Genomic DNA, 26,941 nt, shown 5'->3' on the forward strand with positions numbered 1-26,941 from the left:
CATTATGACATATGGACAATGAATAAATAAGTAATTGGTCAAAGGACTTATTTTACCTGTTGTGTATATTAACAGGGTAACTTTACACTGCCATATTTTGAACTGAGGTCGCTGATAATGTATTGATACAAGAGATTTTATGGCACATAACTTACAGGGCTAGGAGTTGTGGTGAGAGCTTCTTTTGCTGGCAGGAGAACTACTATTAAGTTCACATCACATAAGAGTGGAGGGGAATTACTCTGAAAAGCTGGGCCCAGGAGAAAAAGCTTGCAACCACAGGATATGAGACGTGGGTGCAATAAATAAAGTCACAGTCTGTTCTTCCAAAGGAAATGAGCGAGTGTCCAAGTGTACAAGTCTGTCATTTCTCTCTTGTCTTGTGAATTCAATCCGCCAGACAGTTGCAGCTGACAAAGTTTTACTCCAGTCAGCTTTTTTAAAAACTTTGACGCTTCTTGCACCAACTACAACCAGACAGCTGAGAGCAAAATGAGAAGAAAACAGCACTCTGACGTTGTCTAGCTTCAGAATAACGCACACCAAACACCTTCAGCTCGTTATCTAAATTCGTGTTTGTTTGTTTTTTTGGATTATCTGGCTAGTGTTTTTAGTGTCACACACCGTGCTACTTTTAGTAACAAGAATGTAATTAACGATAGCAGTCAATTAGTGACAGTCTATTGTTTAAGTTTAACGTCACTGGACCTTAATACAGAGCAACAAGGTTGGAATTAACTCAGCAAGGCTGTTAGTTAAAGCTTATATTCAAATTGTTTTTCTGAAGTTCAAATGTGTTTCCTTTCTCGTTTACACTTGCTACTTTAGCTAGCTGGCTTTGTTGTACTAGCTCGGTAACCTTATCAGTGATAGCAATATATGGGGGGAAATTTAGCAAGCAGACAGACGCTGTATCCCTATAATAAATATAACGTTAGGCTAGCACTCCACTCGCAAGGTTACAGGAAGACGTCCCTCTAGGCTGATTTAACTATTAACTAACAATAACCTTTTTACGATACTTACCATATGTCTACCTAATCAACGCTGGCTAATTAGCTAACGGTATCATAATAACGTTGAGCTAGCTAACTAGCTAGCTTTAACTCGTTAGCGCTACTGCGTTAGCCCTCTTGCTAGCTAGCGCTAGCACTTTCCTTTCATCTGCTCCCCCAGTCCAGAAATTAGGTTATAATCTGTAATTTCTAAATGTACCGTCACAAAAAGCAGCACGCTTCATGAAAACACTCCATATAACTGTTCATGAATGTAAAAAGAGACAGCGAAATCTCACCTTAATTAGCGATTAAATAGCCTTGTTGCTGCTGTCAATCCCGGAATAGGTTTATTCCCCCGTTTTAATCCATCAGAAACGCTCACAATTCCCATCCACAATGTAGCTGTACCGACTGCTAAAACATCGTAATCCGGAACATCACAATGTTGACTTCGATCGCACGTTTTATAGTCTATTATTTGTGTATTTATTCTAAGTTTATTTCTCTTTTTCCCTTAACAGAGCAGGGTGTCCCTTTCCCCTTTCTTTGTTCTGTAATCCAGTAAAATTGAAACTCATTCGCCTCCTGCTAATCCCAGCCCAACTCAACAACAGCATCTATTGGCTGCAATTTACATACAGGATTAACGGAGGAACCTCTGGAAAAACCCTCAGGGAGCAAAACTGACATGGAAAGGAAATATTCGTAGTGCCATTTCTTATTATATTACACTGTTGAAATCACTATCTGCCACTTGGCTGCAACTTCACGCTGTCAATTTTGCTTTAAGAAATTCCTCATAGACTGCATGAAGGTGGTTTGATGTGATAGTGTGTACAGTATCCAAATAATTTTTAGGATTTGTCCAAAGTGGATATATAGCAGCTACATCTTCTGGCCATGACAGTTATGCCATAGCTCTTGTGATTGCCTAAAATAGCTCTTCTGTTTCATATAGGGTAAAGTTCACATCCTAGGGGAAAGGAACAAATAGTTACCTTGTAATAAATGTAGTCAGAAACCATTTATAATAAACCAAATCATGTATATACTCCACTACAGCACTGTAATCTGGTTAGTTTCAGTTACTTTTGCACTAATTTGCCCCCAAACCATTATGAAATATTAAGTTAAACTATGTTTCACCAAGAGCAACAATTCGATTTGTTCTTGTGCTTCACATATGCTGTACTTTTTGCTTGCTTCTGCAAATAAGTAATCACTTATTCTTTCAAATGTCACAAGCATAACCAATCTGCCCTCTAGCAAAAAACAAAACAAAACTGGGATGTGTGGATAAGACCTTACATTTGCCAAGGCCAACAAGTAAAAGTGATATATCTGGAGGTTAGAAATCCAAAGATTGTAAATAAACATGCATGTCTGGATGTTTAATCTTTACCATGAAGGAGCTTGGCCCTCTTTCCACATCAAGGAATGATTGCCTTTCTCTTCTGGTTGACATCTACCAAATATTTGCCTGAGATCAGTATATGATATCGTGTGTGTGAGTGAGTGTGGCTCAGAAATGGATAAATGGTTATGGTTGCTGGCAGAATTTCCCAAACCACCATCCTCTTAGTGGCATGAAATCTGAAACCACTTTGAATCGGCTCTGTAGAAACATACCTATCTTCTGTGCTTTGCCCTCAAAAACAAACATACTGAAGTGACATAAGCATGAAAGAGTGTGAAATAAAGCACCACCAGCCCTTGCCCACATTGTTAATATTTAATGACGCAATCTCCGAAACCATTGCAGCAATAATCCAAAGGGTATGAACCCTCCAGCTGAAAAGGCCATGTACAATATCCAATGGAAAATTTATATTTTATCTTAGCTGACCAGTGCCTTTCCTGCATGTTTTGCTCAGGAGACACTACTCCAAGCTTTCCACACCACTCACCTCTGTGTAATGTCTCCTGCAAAGCAATATCAACCTATGACCAACTACAAACAGGATCTCCTGGTTTAGTTGACAAATGGATCAAACAATATTTGGAAGACTTACAGTATGAATTCCATTCATGTTGATAACATTTTTGCAAATGAAATCCAGATGTTGTCAACCTGGGAAAGGAGGAGTGTAACATCTTACATCCATTGTTTGGGTTTTAGCTCCTGCGACAGCCCTTCAATAGCCCATTCTTAACAAAAGGTCAGTGAAGTAACCCAGGGACATTTCGATACAGCATCAAAATGGGCTCAAATGGGCATCAAATAGGGCTGCTATCACGTACCATTTATAATTAATTAATACTAGTGTATGGATGGAGTTTGTACTGATACATAGTCCACAGTAAATGAAAAAGCTGATCGTTACTGATAGAGTAAGAGGTGTATTGGTACAGGGTCAGACAGAGTTTAAGAGAACGCAAAAGTCTGGAATAATTCACCATATTCATTCTATAAACATACAGTAACATAACTCAGAGCTGAATTCAGCAGGCCTTCCCAGGTTCATTAATTCATTAAGCCAGGGAGTCCACTGATGTGCAATGGCTAAAAAGGACTACTTTTTAGGACACTGGCCCAATAGCCACCTTACCCAATACCTGAAGAAAGAATTGGTGGTTGAAATCATCCCTGTCAGTCCTGTAACAGATAACTCTCTCCTCGTGGATGATTTAGAATACATTACGGTAAGCAATTGTTGGCGATTCACAAGAACTTGTGGTCAGTTCATGTTATGTCATTGGCATTAGGGTTAAACCAAATATACTACATATACATTAGCTAAAAAGAAACTAAATTATTAGATTTCCCTTTAGTGTTTCCATTATATACTGTAAGTGTGGTAATGCACTCAAAGGATGGCAGAGGGAATAAACTGCTTTGTGTTGTGCCTCCACCTTCTCCATCTTTTTACTTATATCAAGACACCTTGTTGTGCTTGATTGCTTACTTAAAGACCCAAATATAAACCTGAAATGGGTTTCAGAGTGTAAAAAATATTTATTCAGGATACTCCAAGAGTACTGTAGCTTGCTCTTGATGTTAGCTTGACAGCGCAGGGTTTTACACTTTTTGTAACTGACTTCATAAATGTTAAAGACAGAAATTTTGTTTACATGTCAAAAAACAAAAAAAAACAAAAAAAAAATTTGGACTGCTTCAGATCTGTGTTTGGAACAGACTCAGCACATGGATGGAGAGTGGAGAAGTGGATTATGTTGTGGGATGTGGTTTAGGAGGTTTCGTGGACGGTTTAAACATTCTTCCAACCAAAAAACTGGCCACCACTGGAATCCATTAAAACACAAATAGATTCAACCTAATCATAGCCAAGAAGGACGAAACCAAAACCTTTTTACAGCTACTTTGCAAGCCTACTGTGTTAGTGTTTTATGCTCAAAAGACAGATTTTGGATGGAGTATTAATTTAAAGGTCCCAATAACGCCAGTCACCCACAATTACTTATATTAAACTAAAGCAGGAGCTTGAACACTTGACAGAGCTAACTGTAATGACTTTGCTACCAATTGTCTCATCAGGTATTAAGTAAGGTGACAAATGAGCCAAACTGCCTAAGAAATAGGCAGTGTCGTCCTTGAAGAGTAGCTCTGAGTATCACTGGCCAAGACAGCTCACCCATGGAGGATTATTACAAAGCTGAGGAGCAAGGTAAAAGTAATAAATAAAACAAACAAAGTGACTGAGACCCAGTTCATCAGTTCTTCACATCGATGTCCATCAGCCGTTTGCCTTCCGCATCAAAATTCAGAATTGTCACAGAGTTCCCGGCAACTTGTAGATTCAAACTTTCTAACTACTGTAAAGCATCAAAAGTTGCCATACTGTATGTTCTCAGGATAATATCTCTTCATGTCCATGTCCCATTTCCTGTTCATATTTTATAGTACTTTAAGTGGTCTTCATGATTGGCTAATAGGTGCTTTCTGCAACAACACATAAATTCACTCAAGATAGAGATTCGCTGTTTTGGTATTAACTGTAAACGTCCATCGCAGGATCAGGAGAAACGTCGGACGAGCTTTTCTTTAAGATGTACCCAGTTCAGTCTTATCTCTTCCGCTCATATCAGTGTTGTTCCTGAAAAGCCAAAAGTCAGATGTCTTAGCACTGAAAGGCATTAATGATATCACCACATCCATAATGGTTTGAAATACAATGAAAGAATACCAACATCTTGAGGACTGTCTGACTCCTGATGATGAATTCCATTGGCTGAATTTGCACCATGCACCTGAAAAACACACCCACCAACTGTCAATGTAGCTCCATTCTGGACATGATTTAGCTGTACTGTAGGTGAAATTAAAGGTCTACTTCGACATTTTGGGAAATACACTTTTTGGCTTTCTTGTCATGAATTAGATGAGAAGATTGATACTACTCTCATGTCTGTACAGGGAAACAGCTTGAGCTTTAGGTGCTGGTAAGAGTATTTTGTTACCTTCGGACAGAGCCAGGTTAGCTGTTTCCACCTGTTTCCAGTCTTTGTGCTAAGCTAAGCTAACCGGCGGTAGCTTCATATTTACCGTACAGACATAAGAGTGGTATAATTTTTCTCATTTAACTCTACAAGAAAGCAAATAAAAATGGCGACCTATTCCTTTAAAACTGATATACAGTTCGCATTCAAATCCATTTTCTCTGAACACAAAAACACATTACTGCACACGTGACGTCTTTTGTAAAACCCCTCATCTTAGTTTTTCCATATCTACAAGGATCCTGTCATCCCTTCTGATATAAGTACTGCTTCCCAAGCTGCCTGACACCAAAATCATTTTCATGCTTTTCCTAGTTGAATCTGTGAAAGTAAGGTTTCTTTGCAATTTTACCGGGCTTTTATCTGGATGCCTGCGCATGGCCTGGACCAGCTGGTCAACTTGCTGGTTGTGTTCCAGGGCGTTCCTCAGGGCGTCCTCAGTGCTGAGCAGCCGCTGGCGGAGGCGGCTCACCTCAGAGTCCACGGCCGAGGGGTCCAGCATGGAGTACCGCCGGTGGTCAGGTGAAGACCGTTCCCGACCCTAAAACGCACACAAGGCAGGAAGATAACAGCCAATGCCTCCTGTTAAATCATTCATATCATGCTACAGTACATGTGATTCAAATATTATTATACACTATTCACATATAAAGAAATTTTCATAACCGTCTCAGGGATCATCTCAGTTGGCACAGATTATACAGTAAATATTTAAACCAGCAGCTGCGTTTAAAGTCTGTATGAACATAAACTCACTAGCATCTGAATATTACTTTGGTATTGTCAACAGTTTATGGTGGATCTTAACACTGTATACTTCCTACTATAACCTGGATAAGACCCCATTCCTGCTATAAAAAACCTGAATTAGATATTAAATGTATGCATTATTGGGTGGCTAAATCATTGTCCTGAAAACAGTTCTAGAAATGATGTTTATTGGTGGGTACATAGATACATTTTAAACAATTTCTTTGGCCACCAATTTTACACATCAAAGTCAGTTTATTCATCATGGTTAGTACCACTCAGCCTTTAATAACAGTTGTAAGATGTCTTGGGAGTCCGTGGGAGTGGGTCTTTTTTAAGGCAATTTTTAGGCAATTGTAATACTCCTTTAACCATGTATTCACATAGTGAACAACACCATCAAAAAGCCACCAGAATTCTATTAATTTCCTACTGAACGGAGTGGCCAGAGAGAGTCCCAAAGCTTGTCAGCAGAGAAATGATGGCTGCAGCTGAATGTCCAGAAAGACTTGCATATTTTCTTGTTTCTAAACTGATATATGATTTCTTGACTACAATCTTCCCTTGGTAAGACTTAAAAGTTTTGTGCATGTTACATCATACTTGCAGAGGAGTTAGCGACAAGCTAAATTTCTATAATGGGAAAGAACGAGAGTAAATGTCTCAAAAATTGCTAGTGATTAACTGTTGGGGTTGATTCACCCCAGAGGCAGCGTTAGCTTATCATCACAAAGTCCTTCCTTCTCACCAGTAGGAGCAATTTTTCACGCAGGGTCTTGATGTCATCCTGAAGTTTCTGCTCCTTGACCTTCCATTCGGCCTTGTGCACTTCTCGGTTCAGGTCTTTCTCCATGTCCCGTGAATGGCGATGTGATCCCAGGAGTAACACCCTCAGTTCATTCAGACTCCTGGAATAAAAAAGACAAAATATGGGAATAACAAACCTTGAGTGTTGACTTGCTATGAACTTGCTCAGGAGTGCAATAATGATAGAAAAGCAGTGCAATATTGCTGATTATATGAGTTGTACATCTGCTTAGACCTTGCACAAAGGTCATTATCATTTAAAAGTTTACCAGCCCATTATGTGAATAATGTGTTAGCCAGTCTGGCCAGTGGGGATTGTGGAGGCGGCCTCATCTCTGTACATGTCAAACTGGCTGATGGATGGATGGATGCCCCATTCCCAGTCAAACTGTCTGTGCCTTTTGGCATGAACTAGTATATGGCTGCTTGCCCGCATACTAATATCAGTGAACCACATATACACTGGACAACAGTTTTCAGCGACCAGGACACCACGTTACCCAAAGGGGTAAGCTACTTTAAAGTGCTGTATATTCATTCGTGCAGCTCACACATGAGAGCATCATTTTCATTTTTATAAGAAGCCCCTCTGGCCAGATTTTTCTATTAGTGCTGAAATTGTTAGAGCATCTTTTCAAGCTGCTCTAATCAATATTTTTATATCAACACTGCATGAAATGACTATGTGTAACGTGAAGGGGACGTAGGGTGTGTAAATAACAACTGTTCACCATGTCAAGTTTATAAGGTGATAATATGTCAATGAGTTCACAGCTTGTTTCTGCTGCCCCCATGTGGACAAAAAAATCAGTTAAGGCAGGTTTAAGGAAAGCGAAAAGGTTGTTTGATTTTTCATTACTGAAGCAATGCCGTCCACCTTAGTGATAATGTATTCTTCCTCCTCCTTCACTGTTTCCTACAGACTCTCAGGCATGCTGCCCTTCTGGCCATGAAATTACCAAAGTTAGTCAGCACAACCCGTGTGCTCATGCCATGACAGGGCAGTGCTCAGTGACTGATTTCTGACAGCTCCTTTCTTTTAGTATTTTTAAATGGCATGCATAGTTATATGGATGCCATTTAATGCAATATTGTTTGCTTCGAAAAATCATTATTATTCTTAAAGTGTAAAACTGTCTTGCTAGTAATTGGCTTTCTTGAATAATCTTGTCAACTTCTACAGATAAAAATGTGTAACAATGTTCAACATTGACTTTCTTGAGGCACTGTATTAGTTTGTTTTCCTAAACAGAATCTCACTGACGGAAATAGCAGCAGGAACATAAAGAAAGCTAATGATACTACCATCCAATAACACTGACTCAAGGGGACACCCATTTTTTCAGTGGATGGTATATACTTTTATTGCATACAACATAATTGCTGCCGAGATGATGCACAGAAAAATATTCTGCTATCGCCAGAGGCACTTATTTTTAGTACCTTGTAGCAGTTACTAACATCATAACCATCAATAATGTAAAAACTGCATACTGTAAGATAGCCAATAATGTAATACAATTAGACCAATCTGTAGAGTTCCTCCAGCACCACAGAAAAATGCATTGTCTGAATGTGAATGTGTGTGGACTTTGTAAAAGAGAGCAAGACCCTGTTTAACAAAGCCCTGCACGTCTGCAATGATATGTGACAACTTTCTCTTTGCACTTGGGTGGTTAAATAATGACCTCAATTATCTGAGTTTTACTGAATGTAGCCCGATTTGGCAGCTTGAGCTTAAGCAATAAAAATGGACTTGGGAGGTTGGTGAAAAGTGTGCCAGAAACATCTAAATGCTATCTGTAGGAGGTGGACGTCTGGCAGGTCTTTGCTATTTCCCTCTGCTGGCTGCTCCCTAAACTCAAGAGGAAAAGAGCCAGAGATTTGGGCCTCTAGTTTCATGTCAGTGTGGTACAGCAAAGACCAGTGGCAGGATGTGCAAAGCTGGTATTAACAAGACTGAAAAGGTGGAGCTAACTGAATATAATAAACCTCATCAAAGTTTAACGACTTTATCTGCAAAATTGCAGGTAAAAAATTATTACTGCAGCTGCTGACAGAAATCTGAGGAGAAACACTCAGTATATCATTTCAAAGCTGCACTAATCAATAGTTTTATATTAACAATAGATCAAATGAGCATGTGTAATGTGAAAGGGGTCACTTTAACGAACCCCCAGAGAATAATCATCCAACTCTGCAGTTCCCTTCAGCTCTTTTAGCGTCTTTCAGCTCATAAAACAAACAAAAAATATTAAATGAAATGTGTCCACTATACTGAAATTCTTAGTATAGAATTTCAAGCAAGCAAACAAGCCTAAATGTAAAAGTTGTTATTGATTATGCCTAATGTATGTCATGAAGGCAGCAGGAGATTTACAAGTAGCACTTTACTTTTTGCCTCTTATTCACCCATTCACACACACACATACCGATGGCAGCGAGCTACCATGCAGGGTGCTGGCATGACCATCGGGAGCAATTTGGGGCTCAGTGTGTTGACCAAGGACACTCCGAAATGTGGACAGGAGGAGCTGGGGATCGAACCACCAACCCTGTGATTGGATCTACCTCCTGAGCCACAGTAAAGTATGCGAGTGGGAAACTATCAACAAGTACTGAAACATAAACATTTTCCAAAGTTTTTAAAATTCCGTAACATTCTTTTATGTAATTTCTAACATTGATATAATATTTTTAAAATACACAGTTATCAGTATTATAGTTCTTGACTTTATCCAACAGTAACTTTTGTTTTAATCATTAAAGTCTACATTATACACCACAGTGTATTCCTGATATTTTTCTCATACGTTTTTAGTGTAATATCAGCACTGCTAAGCCAAGGTGCACCCCTATAGGTGCTATTTATAAGTCATCACACATGAACGGTGTAAGTGGAATATTCATAACGAGGTTCTGGCTTTACCCAGAGTTTACCGCTGTGAAACTAGAGGCCTAAGTCTAAGAGGCCCACTGCAGCTGCTGAGCTCATCTTATCTTGCTGAATATATGATGAATATGTATAATATGAATATGTTTAGAAAATAAATTGGTTTGTATTATAATACGTTTTATTATGTGTTTTTACTGCAAAGCCTGTATATGTACAGAACATATTTCCCTTGTGAGACAACAAAGTTTGAAATTAAAGTGAGTCAGTACTTGATACTCCCTGCATCCTCATTACCACTTGTGCTGGACAGTAAACTTGTATTTAAAGTTTAAATGCAACAAATGCTGGTACTTGTACAATTAAGAGAACAACTCTTAAAAGAACAGCACAACAAAAAGTGTCCCGATTGCACCACAGTGTACTGCTATTTACTGCACCACTGGCAGCAGTGGAAAATAAAACCTCTGTTTGTAGATGCTGTCGATAGTAATGTGACTCCTGGCGTAGCTAATAACCAATATAGGTTTTATCCAGACGAAACATTATAAAATAATTCAAATTCAAATAATTCAAATAATACTGACCTTTCAAGTTGGCAATATGTGCGATAAAATCAATCAATGCCCATTATCTAACTGATGTATTTTTGTGCATCGTGTTTCCCAGTAAGTGCTGAGGCAGACTGTAAAATCAATACAGCCTTGTCTCCATACCTCTCTTTCTTCAGCAGCTCTTGGCTGATGTTGACCAGCTGCCCAGAGGCATCGTGGGACTTCCTGGTCATGGACTCCAGCTCTGCCTCCACACACATCTTCTCCTTGGCCAGAGCTTCAGCTTTCTTTTCCCCTGAGCGAACCTTGCCCTCCAGTGCTGGTGTAAGAGAAAGAGGAAGCAAGTTTTTTATTTATTTTTAACTTCAATTTATTTTTTAACCCCCAACTCCTATTTAGCATTTATCAGAAATCAGAATCAGAAATACTTTATTGATCCCCGAGGGGAAACTCTTTTGTTACAGCAGCTCACTGTCACGTGAGTGCACACAGGAATAGAAGTACTAAGCAAATCAAAATATAATACACTATAATACAGGTAAGATAAATTAAGTACCAAGTGGGTATAGGTATAAAATTAAAATAAGTGTGAAGTACAAAGTGGGTTTACCGGTTGATGATAATAATACGGTATGAGGTAATAGTGTATGAACTGTCAAGTTAAGTGTAGCTTATTAATATTATAATGAGACGGAGGATATTGCACTGCAGTAATAGATATAATGTTGTGATGTATATGAACGTCTGATAAATTGTTGCTAACACACTATGATGTAGTTTGTCAATGAAGTGTATATTATAATTATATTTATTAATTAAGTATTTATTTATTCACATTTATTCTTCACTTTCCATGACAAATGAGACAAACTCCATCCGCTGATGAAGGCCGCAAGATGTGGCTGAGAGCTCTGGAAGGAATCTAGTAAGTGGACCTAGAGTTAAGAATTAGAATTTTTTTCCAGGGTCAAGAATAAAACTTGAAGCTCAACATGTCTTCATTAGTTTTGAATAATTTATAAACAGTTTTTAACCCACATGTGAATATAGAGTTAATAACTGTTTTATAAACACACTGTAAGGACTTGTGGGCGATCATATATCATTATATATGATGACAGCTATGTTATACTGTGTTATCAATCATTATCAACTGTTTATACATCAGTTAAAATATACAAATATATTGAAGTCCTCCTCTATTCAAAAAAGTTGAGTTTTGCTTATTGTTAGTTCATCTGGACGTTTGAGCTTCTCTGTGCAGAATGATGCATGTGCAGAGTTTGACACAAGAAGGCTGTTTTCACGTTCATCTGCTGGAGTTTAAGCTGTGTACGTATGAGCAGGATTACATCACAACTAGTTTAGTAGCCAACCGTGGTGCAGTACGTAACTTACAGTGTGATATGGAAAGTTGAAGCCTTCCCACACACTGAGAATGGACTTTTCGGTAACACTTGACTTTTTACCATTCCTCCACAGCAGCTCAGCAAGCAATCACCATCCAGGGAAAGCTCGGAAAATATCCACTTGATTTGTCTTATTCAGACAATAATCATATAAGCTTTTTTGTCCCCAACCCCTTACACTGGAAGAATGTTAGTGAACTTGAACCATGCAGATGAGGTATGCAGTCCATAAAAATCAGCAATAAAACTATTCTTTACTTTTTGCCTCTTATTGTTCTTTTCTCTTTTAATTTTTTTTTTACAATCTATTCTTCAAAGTGTGTCAATTTGATTATGTGAAGTACATGAAGGGTGTTTTGCGTCCTTTTGATGTGGTGGAACTTTAAGTTTTCAAAAGACAGCCAGTTGACAGATTTCTCAGCGATGATCAAAGAATGTAACTTGTGAAGATGAACACAATCCACTGCACAGTGAACTCAGCATAACTGGTGGAAAATAAAGCGAAGCCTGCAGTCACAACACATACAGGGGCCCTGCACAGACTCACAAAGAGAGCAACTCTGATAGAATGACACTAATGAAGGTCATTATCTAAATATGACACAGATAACAAGTTTATATATTGAGAAATATGTCATATTTTTTCCAAATCAAAACCCTAATTGGCTGATAGATGGGAAATGCTTTAGCCAATAGCAAACTTAGCCTTGTTTTAGCATTGTGAGGACAACGTGACCTGCTAAAACACCACAATTCCCCTACAGGCTTCACAAAAGTGCTTGTTTTTATTAGCACTGTTATTGTGTGTGAAAACACATGATCTCTCTACAGAGATTCAAATATTCAGAGATGAAAGACCTTCAAGAAAAAGACACGAGAGCTCGGAAAAGGTCGCCGACTGCTCTTGGACATGCTCTGGAAAATGACATTTACCTCCGATCTGGGATTTGAGGGCTTCAACCTGGGAAGTGAGAGTCGAGACCTCTTTTTCCCTTTTCAACAACTTCTCCATTGTTTCTGAAGAAAAACAAAACAACAGTGTCTTGCTTGGAGAATGCAATGTTCAAGAAACCACAATAAGAGCACTGATGTGGGCTCTTGGGCAAATGTAACAAAGTCTGTAAGGTGCATCACTTAGCAGGCTATCATAAAATCTTTTGAATTAAGAAAGAGAGATAGAAGCTTGTGGAGTCTTTATTCCAAATGCTAAGACTGCTGGTCAGGAAATGACCTTACTTAATAAATAGACAAGAATAATGAGAACTGCTCAGTATTGGTAGAGATGTACCATCTCTGAATGCATTCTAGTCTCATTACTGATTTTTTTTTTGGTTTATCTTGAAAAGAATAGTTTGACATTTTGAGAAATGCGGTTCTCCTCCTGCGTTTAGAGAGAGTCAATCTCTACCAGTACTGTAGCCTTAATGGACACATTTAACAGACAGATATGAGAGTGATTTTTTCATCTAACTCAGAAAACAAATAAGCGTATTTCCCAAAATGTTGAACTACTATTTTAAATGGCTTGCAGTTGACAAATTAAAGAAGACAGAATAGTGCATTTACTGAAACTCAAACTAATATAAAATCAATACTGAACTGTAAAGGGGTTTTAATAATGCTTCAAGAAAAATAATAGTATCAATTAGTTTTACTACTTAGGGAAGAAATAACATGGAACAGAATGTGTAATCACATAAGGAAAATAGAACAACTGAAGTAAATGAATTGTTTTTACTTCTGAAATTTGAGCTAGTATTAAAATAAACGGACGTTGATACCTTCGATATTCTGTTTTAGCTTCATCTTCTCATCTGAAATTTCATTATCCTCTATCACCTGAAAAAGGATAAAGTGTTAAGACAGTTGAACTTAAATCAAAGCAATGGCAGCATATCAATAATTGGTGCAACATGAAATTAGGTAAGACGGTGTAGTCCCTCATTCGTCCAGGAATGTTCCATCTGAAATTAGGTACTTATCACTTCTCCTCAGCCACTCACATTTGCATCATGGGAAGTGTAGCGGTCTGTCTGGATGGCCTGGAGCTGGTTCGCCGTCACCCTCAGCTTCTCCTCCAGTTTCTGGATCTCCTCTTGGCTCTCTGCCTGGGCCTTCTGCAGAGCCTGGTAGTCCGTCATCTTCTTCTCTGAGAGTTCCAGTCTCTCTCGCAGCTCCCTTGTGCTTTTGTCCTGCTCCATCTGGAGCTTCTCCTTCTCTGCCAGCCTCTGCTCCGCCTTCTGTAGCTTCTCAGTAGCCTCCTCCAGGGCCTGCTTGCTGCTTTTGGCCTCCATCTCAGTCCTCCACGTTTGGTTGCCCTCAGCCAGCTGATCTTTGGCTTCCTGAAGACGAGTGCAGAGGTCTTCACGTTCCTTGGTCAGAATGGCGGCTTCGATCTTATGTTTGGCCTTGAGATTCTCCACCTCCAGCTGGTGCTCCATCTTAAGGCTCTCCAGAGTGGCTCTCAGCTCCTGGGCGTCCTGCTCTTGGCCTGCTGGAGAGGCATGATCACTACTCAATGTGGCCTTCAGTTCCTCCAAGGAACGCTGGTGGTCGCTCACTAAAGTGTCAAATTTTGCCTGCAGAGGAAAGTGAGAAGAATTATTAGACTGTACTGTACTGGTTGTTTATTTGGGAATCCATTAATTCAAACTGATTGAAATTTGGATTCAACTCAACAGTCTTATTCTTGTTATCCTTGCTTTGTTTTCCTTGATCAAAATGCAGGTTTTCTATGCTTTTGCTTTTCCACTCCCCATTAACCCCATTTTGTGGGAAACACTGAAACCTCATAATATTTGAGCATGGAAACTGGCAAATTTGAAAAGATGAATCCAAGTGAATTGCTCTCTGCCTTTAAAACCACTTACCAGTTCAGCATACATACTTTCAGGTCTTAGTGATTCACAGAGCTCCACTGAAGTGACTCTAGTGCTCTTGCGAATGTTCTTTGAACAGTTTGTATTGGGTAAAAAAGAATATAGCAGAATACCTTCCAGGTGTCCATCATTTCCATGTTTTCCTTGGTGGCATGTTGGACTTTCTGCTTCATCTCACTGATGTCCTGGTTCTTATTATCCACCACCGCCTTCAGCGAGTCTATCTCCTGCTGGCTCGCTGCTAATGCCGTCTCATACTTCTCTTTAAGCTCGCTGCTCTCCTTGTAGTGCTCGCGGCCCGCCGACACCAGCCGCTCGCGCAGGAGGAGGGTCTCTGGCTGGGTGTCGGACCCCGGGGCAGCCTCACTGTTGTTGGCTTGCTGCGAGCTAGTGTCAGATCCTCTGAGTTGAGCCTGGAGGTTCTCGATCTCAGCTCTCTTGAGGCTGAGCTCCTCCTCCAGCTGCATGATACGACTTTGCTCTTCAACTGTGGTTTGCTGATGAAAAGAAACAACGTCCATCACTGCTACTGAAAGTTTTTCTGATGATAGCAGAAAGATGTCAGCCTTTCAAAAGAATGACCTTATTACCGTAACAGGTGAGAGACCCTGCAACAGAATGATGTCATTCCAAAGAAAAGGTGACACTGACTTAAAGAGCAGAAATCAGGCCTCAGGAAAAAGGAAATCAGAGGGAAACTCCTGAAGGTCCTTGCAAAGATTGGAGATGGTGCATTCGAGTGACTATACAGTACAAACAAATTCCATTACGTATATGGACAGTGACAAATTGTGTAACATTTGGGCTCCCAGCTGTACTCCTGAGATACAAGATGATACAAAGACTGATATTTTTTCCTAGTACCCAGATTTCAGAGTTCACATCAGTATTTATGCAGATCTTACTTAGAGTATGTGTTTTAAATATTCATGGGAAATTCTTACATTCAAAAACACTTAACTCCCCCTAAAACCACAAATTGTCAATTTTTACCTTTGCCCTTTTGTACATATTAAATAAACAAGATAAAAATTGGTGACCTTTCCAGGTGCTGTTAGGCAAATTGCTTTGGACAGGAGTGCTTCTGGTGTGACAGATACAAAGAAGTCCTGCAGTGAGCATTGGAGCTGACAGGCTACACCCACAGGAACTCAAGATTATCTATGTTCTTATTTTTAGTTCATTCACCATGTTCCACTAATATTTGGTAAATGGGAAAGATCTAAAACTGTGTTAGATATCAAAGCAAGACTCATGAGGCATGTGGAAATAAAATGTTAACCTCTCAAATTACTTTTGAGCACTTAAACTTAAACAGCTGCCTGCTTTTGCTGGAAACGAAGATAATTAGGGCTGAGTTTGCTGGCCGGAAAGCCAAAACAATTACCTAAAAGGCGGTAAAAGGCTCAGCTGAGCTGAGGGGAACTATAGAGTCAGGTGATAATTCTCTGTGGGTTTGTCACTATGAGCAACCACTTACACATTACACATAGTCATTAAGCTATTGTTGTCATAAAAATATTGATTAGTGCAGCTGTAAAAGTCTATAGAACAACTAATTTCAAATCTTGCTATTGTATTCCAGTATCCCTTCTCTAGCAGGCCAAATCTATAGTTGCTTATTATTTTTGAGGAGTACCATCAAAGTACTGGCACCACTAGGACTTTGCATTTCACAGAACATGTGTCTTGTGGTTTTACTTCCTCTCTGTTTGCTTTTCCCACCATTGAGATATCTGATCAGTTTCACCTGTGTCTCGTTGTCGCGCCTACCTGAGTGTATCTAAGTCTGGGTGTTTCCTTTGTTCAGTGTTAGATTGTTGTTGAACCCATGTGTCAAGCGTTCAAGTCAGTATTCTAGTGTTGTATGGACTTATACTTTGTTCTCTTGGACTTGTTTGCATCATTTGAAATGCTTCCCTGTTCTGACCACTGCCTGTCTGGTAATCCTTGTAAGCCTTGTTATCATCCATTAAATCTTTGAACTGCACCTGCCCTGCTTACATGCCTGTGTTTGGGTCCAAATCGTTGTATTTTCTGCTTGACAAAAACACAACAGATACTGCTGTGATCATATCAAAGTTGACAGTCTGCACAAATGTTGAAGTCATTGTATCATTTCCATCCAAAGTAATAAAACAAAGGAGCCAAAGGATCAATGTGTCACTGTTCAAATATTTGTGCAGCTCACTGTATGTGCAAAGAAGTGGAAGATGAGAGGAGAGCACAGCCATTCTCTGATCATCTAGAAGCAGCCAAGCAAATATAATAAAGCCAACAGCAAACCTCCACACAGTGACACTACACACACAACTGCAAACATCCTCCACACACTTGTATCCAATTTAAACAAAAAGGAGATTAAGAAAGAGGACCTGCTGCAGTGCACAGATGTTAATTTCAACCATCTGGGAAAACAATCTACCAGACCTCAGAGTTACTAGTTGATTCATATCAAAGATGTTACCTAAATAGCATTCAGATTACAGCACAACACGCAGGAGTAAAAGAGTCTATGCAAGGTTAATGTCCTTGACAGCATCTGAAGTCGATTTGAAGTCAAGAATTGAGAGAGCTCAGCAGCGGATCAAAGCCAAAACAAGATCAAATCTTTTTTTCACCTTGGTTCTCTTACCCAACCTCAAGGATACTGCATCATGAGTGCATCTTCCCTGTTGGCAGAAGCAGACCTTACTGCATATAAGAAGTGTTTTGTTACCTTTTGATGCCTGAAAATTGAAAGCACAAGCTGGTACGGTTTGATTTGTGATACTATGGTCTATTATTGAGGAGGCTTTCTCTCTGAAGTGCAGCACTGCATGTTGAAGTGGTGTAAGGGACGTCCTTTGCTACACTCAACTACTGATGGTAAACGGGTATTACCACAATGGTTTGTCTTGAAACATTAATCTAAGAGTCAGTGATGAAACCCATTAACAATCTACCAATTTCTCATGTGTTACTAATCACATTACTGCTCAAACAATTAGCATGAAGATTGGAGAGATAGCTAAAAGAATGGAAAGGTATCATTTCAAATGTTATGTCCTGGCATCTCAAAGTGCAGCTGGCAACTGATCCGAAAGCCAACCTTTAAAAAAAAAGATAAATCACAATTTAAAAGAAAATTAACACCAGCTACTGCAACAGAAGACATGTGAAAAGCTGAAGCAGCTGACATTGTGTTTCCTATCAGAGGCGAATGTCTCAGGGGAAGATCTGGGGCAACTCAGGATATGATAGTGAGTGATAGTGAAGAAGAGGACGGAGCAGATGAAGTCAGTCTGCATATATGTTTATGTGATTTTGTATTTATGTAAAAGAACAGTGTATGGGGCACCCAAATACTTTACATACCAACATATTTCAGACAAATATTTTAAAAGAGAAGGCTGGCAATATTCTATATTTTTCTTATTTCAACAGATCCCACCAACAATGATTTGATCCTACTAACAAGTAATATCTGTGTAACCAAAGTCTGATGTCTATTCCTCTGTGCCACAGAGCTCCATTGTTGCCCAAAAACTATTAATAACACATAAATGAGCCACACGATTATACTGGGTGACATGTTCCTTCATTTCCAACTGCCATGTTGCTGTAAAAACTCACTAGCGTACTGAATGTGTATTAATCCGCCAATGAAAATAGTCCCCAATAAATGCCCTATTTACTCCTGTTTAAGTATTGTTTGCTAAAAACTACAGTAAAAAAAAAGTACACAACTGTGACCTGTTTTAAAAAATCTATGTCTTCATTAGGAACCAATGGGCTTGGGGCTGAGAGCCACCGACAGGGTAGGAAAAGATGGAAAGTATTGAGAGATGAACGCGTTGATGGTTTTGGGTCTTTTCATGGGATTTGACTGAATAAGAAAACTACAGAATAGCTCCAGCCTTATGGTTTAAACTGTAGGATTTTAATATCAACAAGTGTTTAAAAAACATACAGTACTTGTGTAATTTCAAGCATTGATACTAAGAAAAGGAGGGGAGGCAATGCAGGCTAAATGGCATTTTCTGCGTGTTTTGTATACCTCAGCGAAGTTGGGGGTTCCACATCACACCCATACCTGTTTGTGTTGTCTATGTGTACTCAAGGCCTCTTCCTCCTCTGTTTGTTCGGAAAATGAGGCTCAGATTAAAAGTAACTGTAATGATCTTTTAAATACTGCAAACTAAGATTGCAGGTCTGATTGACCAATGTACGTGTATGTGTATTGATTTTAAATTATTGTTATTTGTCTCTAGTTTGACACCAAAGACAGGTGGAGTGTGACTTTAACCTGTGCAGCTTGTGAGTTATGTTACAGTCAACAAAGAAGCAAACAGAACCACACAGGACAGTGGCTACAGGCAGAGGGCTCGTGCTTTTTACCCTCCTCTTCTCTAATTCTTTCTGAAGCGTCTCTACTCTCGACTTTTCGAGGAGCAGGCTCTGCTCAAGCTGACGAATACGGGCATGTTCCAATTTCGTCTGATGCTACAGAAAGAGACAAAGAGAAAGACAGAGAGGAACAAAAGAGTGATAGAAAAGAGGACAAAAAAAGACTCAAAGGGAAAGAGACCCATAAAGATCCGAGGGGAATGATAAAGATCAGAACAACAGTCAACATATGATGAGAGGGCAGCTTTGTAGACAGCAGCACTGAAACAGTATAGACTCAGAAATGAGTTGATCATATGATGAAGAGACTTGAAGAGAAGAGATTGGAGATTTAGGTCAGTTCGATTTCAGGCTCTGAGGTGAACATTAAGACAGGGAGGGACAACTCTGTAACACATCTGTCATGTGTAAGCCTTGCAGACTGTACTGTTTAGGTAGCCAGAGCCTTGAAAGCCCTGCATAATATAGTGTGCACTCATATACAAGGTTTTATGGCCAAATTAACCAACTGGTTTAATGATGTGCTGAACATTCACCTACTTTACATTTCATTAACTTGTAACATGTATTCTCATTAAAAACATTATTAGTTAAGTAAAATAAAAGTTAATAATGTGATTTCTCAGTTATGGGATTGGCTGTTCATGTGATATCTCTGTTGATTACCGCTCCGCACATCCAGGGTTGGTTATGATTAAAGGATAAGGTTGGTGATATTGTATTTTTTTTCTGATTGTCAACCAAATCCCATGAAGAACAAAACTAACAATGAATTGATCCTACTGACAAGTATTGTCTGATATAGCTTAGACCTCTGTGCCACAGAGCTCCATTGTTGTCCAAAAACTATCGGGCAAATTGTTATTTTAAACATCGGTATCCGCCCATAATTTCAGAAATTGGAGCATCCCTAGTAGTTTATTTTGAGTCAATCCCACATACACCGTCCTGTTGCTGTAAATAGTCACTAGAGCACCAAATGTTTATTAATCCGTGGCTGAAAATAGTCCCCAATAAATGCACTTTTTACGCCTGTTTGAATTAGGCCTGCATGATAGGAGGAAAATCTGCGATTGTTCAATATTACGATGACAATATGGCTTGCAATAAATAAACATAAATAAACCTCCTGTCCTCTGTCCTCCTCTCTCTGCTGCTGCTGTGATTCACCTGCAGGTAAGTTAACGCCGGTAGAGGGAGGAGGGGCTGGTTTGTCTCAGCCAGCAGTACGTTTACAAGAATTTGCCAAATTTTAAGGTACGTGACAAACTAAGCTAAACAGTTACATACATACTTTGTTTTAGCTTGTTTATAACAATGCGCTATTTTCGAGCTAGCGCGCTGTGGTTGTGTCAAACATATGAGAGACTGCAGGCTGAGCAGATTATCGCTATCACTATTAATATCGCTTTCTATATGTTTACATGTTTATGCTCGTTGAACAGGTGTATTGGCTTTTTACTCGCAAAAGGTTTTACTGCACTTACAGTAACAAGCGTAGTTGTCCTCAGCTCGAGTAATCTTCGAGTTATCTTCTCTGTGTGTCTGTGGAGGAGCTCAACTCCAACACAGAGGGCAGTGCAGTGGCTGCAGCGTGATAATAAATACTACGGTCTTTAGCCCCGGGGATTGTTTAATACCGTATTTCAGTACCCATTCTTATTGATCGCATTTCAGGCAGTCTTTGGGATGTGTTTATCGTTCACGTTCATATGACTGAATACTTCAGTCACCATACTAGAGATTTGGTGTATTCATTTGGAGGCTAAATGCAGGGACAGCCAAGAGCATATTCAAAAGTGAACGAATTACATTTACCTTCCCTTCAGGTTCTTTCTCAAGGGACATACAGGAGAGAGGACAGACAGTGTATCTTATCTAATGTATTTCAGCTTTTTCTGCATAGCTTAAAAATTAGGTAAGTCACACCTTCATTGAAATAAGCCATTTATTCATGGTTTTTAAATCCTGACATTTTGCTAGACTTTTGCCCCAAAATATTCTGCAACTGAAAACTCTCTTTTCATGAAATATCTGCATTGCTGAGGTAAGCAGGTAGCGTAGCGACTGGGGAAGCTGTCAATCAACTGTAGTGAGTCCAGATCATCCTCCCTGCTGAGGAATCACCCAGCTCCATATCTGAACTTCTCTCATTAAACCTATTTAAAATGTTTGTATATGGTCTACAGGAAATGTTGAGGTGCACACATTCTCACATCCAATGTGCTTTTGTGCATCCAAGCCATCTTCCCAAATACATTATCATCTTTTCTGCATGTATAAGTCTTCCTTCTACCTTCTCAGTGTCCATGATATTAAAGGATACACTGTACATTAGCATGGGGAAGCATATACATTTCATTGTTGATACAGTTTATAGGTATTAATAATGCTGATAAATACCTCCAGGTCTCCTTTGGTGATGCATTCCTCCTCTACTCTGAACTGGAGGTCCTCCACTTTCCTGTAAAAAAGTTGTGTGAGATGCGGCACAGAAGTTGAAAACATCAAGGGATCATGGACTTGCAACTGCGTAGTATTTGAGTCACTAAGAATCATCAGGCAGCACAGGACTATAATGCCTTTACCTGCTCTGTGTGAAACATGGTTGCATACATACAGTATGTATTTTTCTCAACCTTACACTTCACACTGTCTTGTGATCTGTCTGTTTTTGTAGAAATCACAACTTCTGTCCCAATAGTCATGAGATGCAACATAACTGTCGGCATTACCTTACAGGAAAAGTTCAATATTTTGGAAAATAGGCTTATTTGCTTTCTTAACCAGAGTGAGTTGAGAAGATCGATATCAATTTCATGTCTTTGTCATTTAGTATGGAGCTGGAGCAAGGACATGTTAGCTTGCCATAAAGACTGGACCTGTTTCTGGCTCAAAAGAGAAAAAATAAACCCAACAACAATATCCGTACAGAAGCAGATATGTAAAAAACATCATTTCTGATTTGAGGGCGAGATATGTGCTGAAACTAATTCTTTCTAACTACTTTTTTATCGATCCGCCCCGTGCTTCTGTGCAGCGTCTCTGGGTACAGCACGGATTGCCAAATTCGGTCGGTGAGCACAGGTTCTCTGTATGGGCACAGTGGTACCAAAACTGGCAACCTTATGGTACGTGTCCACAGGGGCGTTATTGGACGCAAGGGGTCACGCTGCTTTCCAGCACTGGATGCTTGATAGGCGTGCCACTAGATGTCACGATAGATGATTGACAGGTGCTCTCCTTCCCTGAAACACAACAGGAAACACTTCCTGGCTGCACCTGATTGGACGAACGCTTTCACTCATGGGCTGTCGTGGGCTGCTTGAGACAAAGCAGACCAACATGGCAGCTCGTCTGGAAACTTTCTCTTATATTTCAAAAGTAGTTCACTGAAATGTGTTTCTGAAAACATCTGTGGAGAGAAATAAGCCATGCAGTTGCTGAATCTGTCTTCATTCTAGATTGACAACGATTAGTTTCAAAGTTTTTCCGAAGTTTTCCAACATGACGCCCCATCTCTCGAAACGCTACCAGAATGCATTGCAGGGCTGCTTACGTAGACAATGAATGGAAAGTGTGGAAATGACAGATCCTGTGGACATGTACCATTACTGATCACTGTGCCAGGCACGTTGTTCGTCAAGAAATAGTTCCAACCACAAATTGCCCTTTCTATATTTCTGTTCATGTACAGATTAAACAAACAAGATGTGTGTTAATTAGTGAGCTTTAGAGGTGTTGCTAGGCTTTTTTTCCACTTTGGACAGAGCCAGGCTAGCTGTTCTCCCCTGCTTTCACTCTTTATGCTAAGCTAGGCTAACCATGTCCAGACATAAGATTCATACCGATCTTTTAATCTCACTCTCAGAAAGAAAGAAAATACGTTTATTTCCCAAAATGTTGAACTATTCCTTTAGTCTAGACACACTCCAGTGGAATGAATCATGTCTGACCATGATCAACATTTCAGCCTTTACTCCCCCTGTAAAGCCATGGTATCAAGACAATGATAATAACAAATGAGGATAATATAAAACTGTGATGATATGAAAACATCTACGATTCAGTACAACTGAATGTCTAATGATATGAGAATGTATTTTTGTCAAGGCCTGTGGATACTTTGAAATGTCATGCCGAACAATGATTAACATTTAGATTTAAGTACCAGCACTGTCATGAGAGAATGAAAGTACCACAAGTGACACTTCTGTGATATTACCTTTTCTCTTCTTCAAGCTGATTGGCCAGTTCCAGTTTATCTTTCTGTGTACTGGCCAACATGGCTTTGACCTGCTGGAGGGTGCTCTCATTCTCCGTTACATACTGTGGATAATAAAAGAAACATACTGTACTAAGAACAGATTTACTGTTAAGTCATCAGGCAGATTGGTTTATGCTGAACACAACAACAGAAATGCCAAAAGACTTTACAATATTCGACAATGGCTGTTCTATTTAGCTGTCAGATCCTTGTCTGTTTGGTACCTGGACGTGCTGCGCCTTGAAGACGCTCAGCTCCTTCTCCACCTCACAGATGTGGCTGGTGGCCTTGGCCATCTCGGCTCGCTCCAGGTCCCTCTCGGCCAGCAGCTGCTCGATGTGCTGCTGCTTCTCCTTCAGGGCTTCCTGGAGAGCGGTGGTGCCGGAGATCTTACGGGCGTAGCGCGACGATGTCTCGGTCAGCTGAAAAGGGAAAGGCCATGAAACATTAGGAAAGTTGAGCAGAGGAAAGGATAAAAATGAAAAGGGTGTGAGGGGGAAAAAAAGAATGTGAAGAAACAAAGTGGGAGTGGGTACAGAGGTTGGAAAAAAGGTTCAAAAAGGTGGGAAAATGTGGAGAGACAGGGGAAATCAAAGAGGTGGGAATGAGGACAGATTAGACTGAGTTTATAAAGACTGGACGCAACCTAATCAACTTCACACATTCCCCTCGGTACACATCTGGGTGAAATCGAAATATCTATTTCACTGACATCAAACTTTATTTTCTCTGATTTTGTTTTATCAAGATCATAATACAATTATTTAATGATCACAGGAAAACAGCTACTCCGTGATCTCGACATAACAGGCTTCGCTTTCTTTTGATCTCTAAGTAATATTTCACGATTATGAGAACAGTCGAAACCAGTTTCATGATCAAAAACATGATCATGCAATAACAATTTTGTGAACCTGACATACCGACAGATGAATTATTTAATGGTCATGAAAAGGCAAAGCCTGTTATGTCGAGATAACAAGGCTTGTTACATTGGAATTAAAAAATAGTTACAAAAAATTAGAAATACCCAGCCTCCTGTAAGTAGCTTTCCCATCCTGAGTAAGATCTTGGGTAAACGTTGAAGTGAACCGTGCTCCTGTTTCAGATTACTTACACATTTAATTTGTAAACTTTTTATTTTCTAAAATATTAGCTACAGGAGGCTTCAAACAATAATTATTTCTTAGCCTTTAACCTTGTTCTAAATTTTGTAGCACAAGTGTTAAGTCCTGAAAGATGCAACATTTTCTTTGGCCACTAGAGTGTGCTCTTTGAAAGGATTCCTGCCTATTTTATAACAGAAAGATACAGAGAATGGAGTTTTCTTAGTTCTTAGTGATAATATACTGTACATAAACATGACCTAAACATTTCACACATAACCCTGAATTGGCTTTTTTTTTTTTTTTTTGGTCTGCAGCATTTCTGGTACAGAAACTTTGAAGAAACAGCTGAAATGCTCAGAAGCTCAGTCAGCTTCTGAATTCTTTTCTACTTTTGCGTAGGCACCTCGATTATGTATTGCAGCAAGGACTGCAAGCAAGTAATTTGTACTTTGATGGATGTTATTAATATTTCACTGCCTTTATTTTCACAGCCATTAATGCAGCAACTGACTGGCTGACTTGGGTTTTAACACTGTGTTAAATGTGTTGTATACAATTCTTATCTAAACCTCAGTTTCTGTACCTGCAAATTAGGGACAGTGCCTGGTTTCCTACAACTGAACAACATTTACTGTGGCACACAGATAACAGATGTTTAGGACTTATAGTGAGTCAGAATTTTTTGTGCAGCGTGATCAGCTTGATAATTCAGAACAGCTGCTTTCAGCGCTGTCTGACATTGCTGCCATCAATTAAGGAAAGTAAAGGGGAGTGTTCTCCATCCACGAGCTGGCTTGCAACCAGAAGCTAAAATCAATGTGAGATACCCCGATGTCCCATTCGTTTGAGTTTGTTGCCAACCATTCCTGAGAATAGTCCTCTTAAAGACACAGCGTGTTGGAACGAGGTACTCGAGCTCTCTTTCAGCTACAGGTTTGCAGATTTGTCACAGAGGGACAAAATGCAAAGTCAGTGAATCAGAGCTTCACACTGCACAGCAACTAAATGCAAATCATTAACTGCTCAGCAGATAAGGGAGTGTTTCGGTACAATGGACCCATTCGTCATCTCGCTGTTGGAATTTGTAGACAGAATATTTCACGACATGAAATCAAAAACTCAAATTTTAAACATTTCACTGTAATCAGACACTGCAATAGATATTTTATACATTACAAAATACAGATTAATAAGTCATAATAATAATAATAATATTAAAATGAGCTTAATAAGCACCTTTGATATTCAAAGGAGTCGGCATTGGGTTCTACTTTTTTCTTTTACTTTTTTACTTGATAAAAAGCAAAATTACAATAAATTGAAAGGTATCTTAAAAGACATGTTCAAGACAAATGTAAAAAAAAAAATATCTTCAAGGGTCGAAGCACTATATTTCTTCTATCATGTCCCATATGTGCCATTTTTATATTTAGTTTTACTTTTATATGTTTGGCCATTGCCTAAAATTCTTGTTGTATTTTATTGTATTGTATTTTATGCACACCTGTGAAGTATCTTGTCACTCTGGTTTTGAACAGCACTATAGAAATAAAGTTTACTTACTCACTTACTTACTTTAAAAGAACAATTTTGGGAAATATGCATATTCGGTTTCTTGCAAAGAGTTAGATGAGAAGAGCTGAGCTTAGCTTAGCAGTAACAAAAGCTCAAGAACACGTTATATTTTGTTTGTTTCATAGAAAACAGCAAAGTGTAAAAATGACATGTTGTGTTGATTATGTGCGGGACTATTTCTTGGCTTGTAGCAGTAACTTCCTGGAGTCTCTGCTGGTTGCCTGGCAACTTCATGGTGACGACATGACTGTCTATAGCTTCATGTTCACCATACAGACATGACAGCAGCATCGATCTTCTCATCAAACTCTCGGTTAGCGAGCAAATAAGCGTATTTCCCAAAATCTCCAACTATTCCTTTAAACAGCACATTACTCTGTATGAACAGCCCTTCTGCTCTCAGTATGTATTTGAGGCGTACGGCCGTCATCTTACCAGTCCAGTTCGGCTCGGTCGTCCACCCACAGAGGAGGCCACCGAGCTGACTGAACTGATGGAGGAGCTGCTGGGGCTGTGGGCCAAAGAAGAAACCCCCATGGCCATCCGCTTGCTCTTCTTAGCCTTGGCCGGACTGGTGGAGGGGAAGCCGATGCGGATCACCTTGTGGATCGGAGCAAACAGGCCAAACTTGGGAAGACACTGAAAGTATCTGCAGGAAGAGAAGAAGGGGGAGAAGGAAGAGGTTAGGAATTTTGTTTAGCACAGAACTGCTGTCCCTTTGTGTTTAGTTTGGGGATTCAAAAAGCTTTATTACGTACTGCCATTAACATCTCTAAGCATGAAAGAAAAACGAAAAAATTGTAGGAAATAATGATCTTCTTTTGACATCCGCAAATATTTCAGCTTCAAACCA

At 39.5% G+C, this 26,941-nt stretch overlaps 2 protein-coding genes across 9 annotated transcripts in view; both read right to left on the reverse strand.

Annotated features, from left to right (window-relative positions):
• The window catches only part of gtf2ird1 (GTF2I repeat domain containing 1), a 35,543-nt gene extending 33,945 nt beyond the window's left edge, over positions 1-1,598 (reverse strand). For 3 of the 6 annotated variants that reach the window (XM_044222910.1, XM_044222907.1, XM_044222906.1), the window contains exon 1: positions 1,295-1,595. The gene's annotated coding sequence lies outside the window, so the exon portion shown is untranslated. Of the gene's footprint in view, positions 1-1,026; positions 1,051-1,294 lie in introns of those variants that run through there. The other 3 variants (XM_044222909.1, XM_044222904.1, XM_044222908.1) reach the window with 3 other exon arrangements.
• A 1,117-nt stretch (positions 1,599-2,715) lies between these two features.
• Positions 2,716-26,941, reverse strand: part of clip2 (CAP-GLY domain containing linker protein 2) — a 46,317-nt gene continuing 22,091 nt past the window's right edge. The window contains exons 6-19 of one of the 3 annotated variants that reach the window (XM_044222850.1): positions 26,524-26,737; positions 23,629-23,826; positions 23,363-23,466; positions 21,541-21,601; positions 19,129-19,233; positions 14,862-15,245; positions 13,873-14,448; positions 13,651-13,708; positions 12,803-12,886; positions 10,623-10,779; positions 6,955-7,114; positions 5,809-5,997; positions 5,148-5,207; positions 2,716-5,053 (exon numbers count right to left, since the gene is read on the reverse strand). In XM_044222850.1, the coding sequence (XP_044078785.1) occupies positions 5,042-5,053; positions 5,148-5,207; positions 5,809-5,997; positions 6,955-7,114; positions 10,623-10,779; positions 12,803-12,886; positions 13,651-13,708; positions 13,873-14,448; positions 14,862-15,245; positions 19,129-19,233; positions 21,541-21,601; positions 23,363-23,466; positions 23,629-23,826; positions 26,524-26,737 (2,362 nt within the window). In that variant the 3' untranslated portion in view covers positions 2,716-5,041. Of the gene's footprint in view, positions 5,054-5,147; positions 5,208-5,808; positions 5,998-6,954; positions 7,115-10,622; positions 10,780-12,802; positions 12,887-13,650; positions 13,709-13,872; positions 14,449-14,861; positions 15,246-17,369; positions 17,421-19,128; positions 19,234-21,540; positions 21,602-23,362; positions 23,467-23,628; positions 23,827-26,523; positions 26,738-26,941 lie in introns of all 3 variants that reach the window. The other 2 variants (XM_044222851.1, XM_044222852.1) reach the window with 2 other exon arrangements.

Source organism: Siniperca chuatsi, linkage group LG14, assembly GCF_020085105.1.
Source record: "Siniperca chuatsi isolate FFG_IHB_CAS linkage group LG14, ASM2008510v1, whole genome shotgun sequence".
Lineage (NCBI taxonomy): Eukaryota > Metazoa > Chordata > Actinopteri > Centrarchiformes > Sinipercidae > Siniperca > Siniperca chuatsi.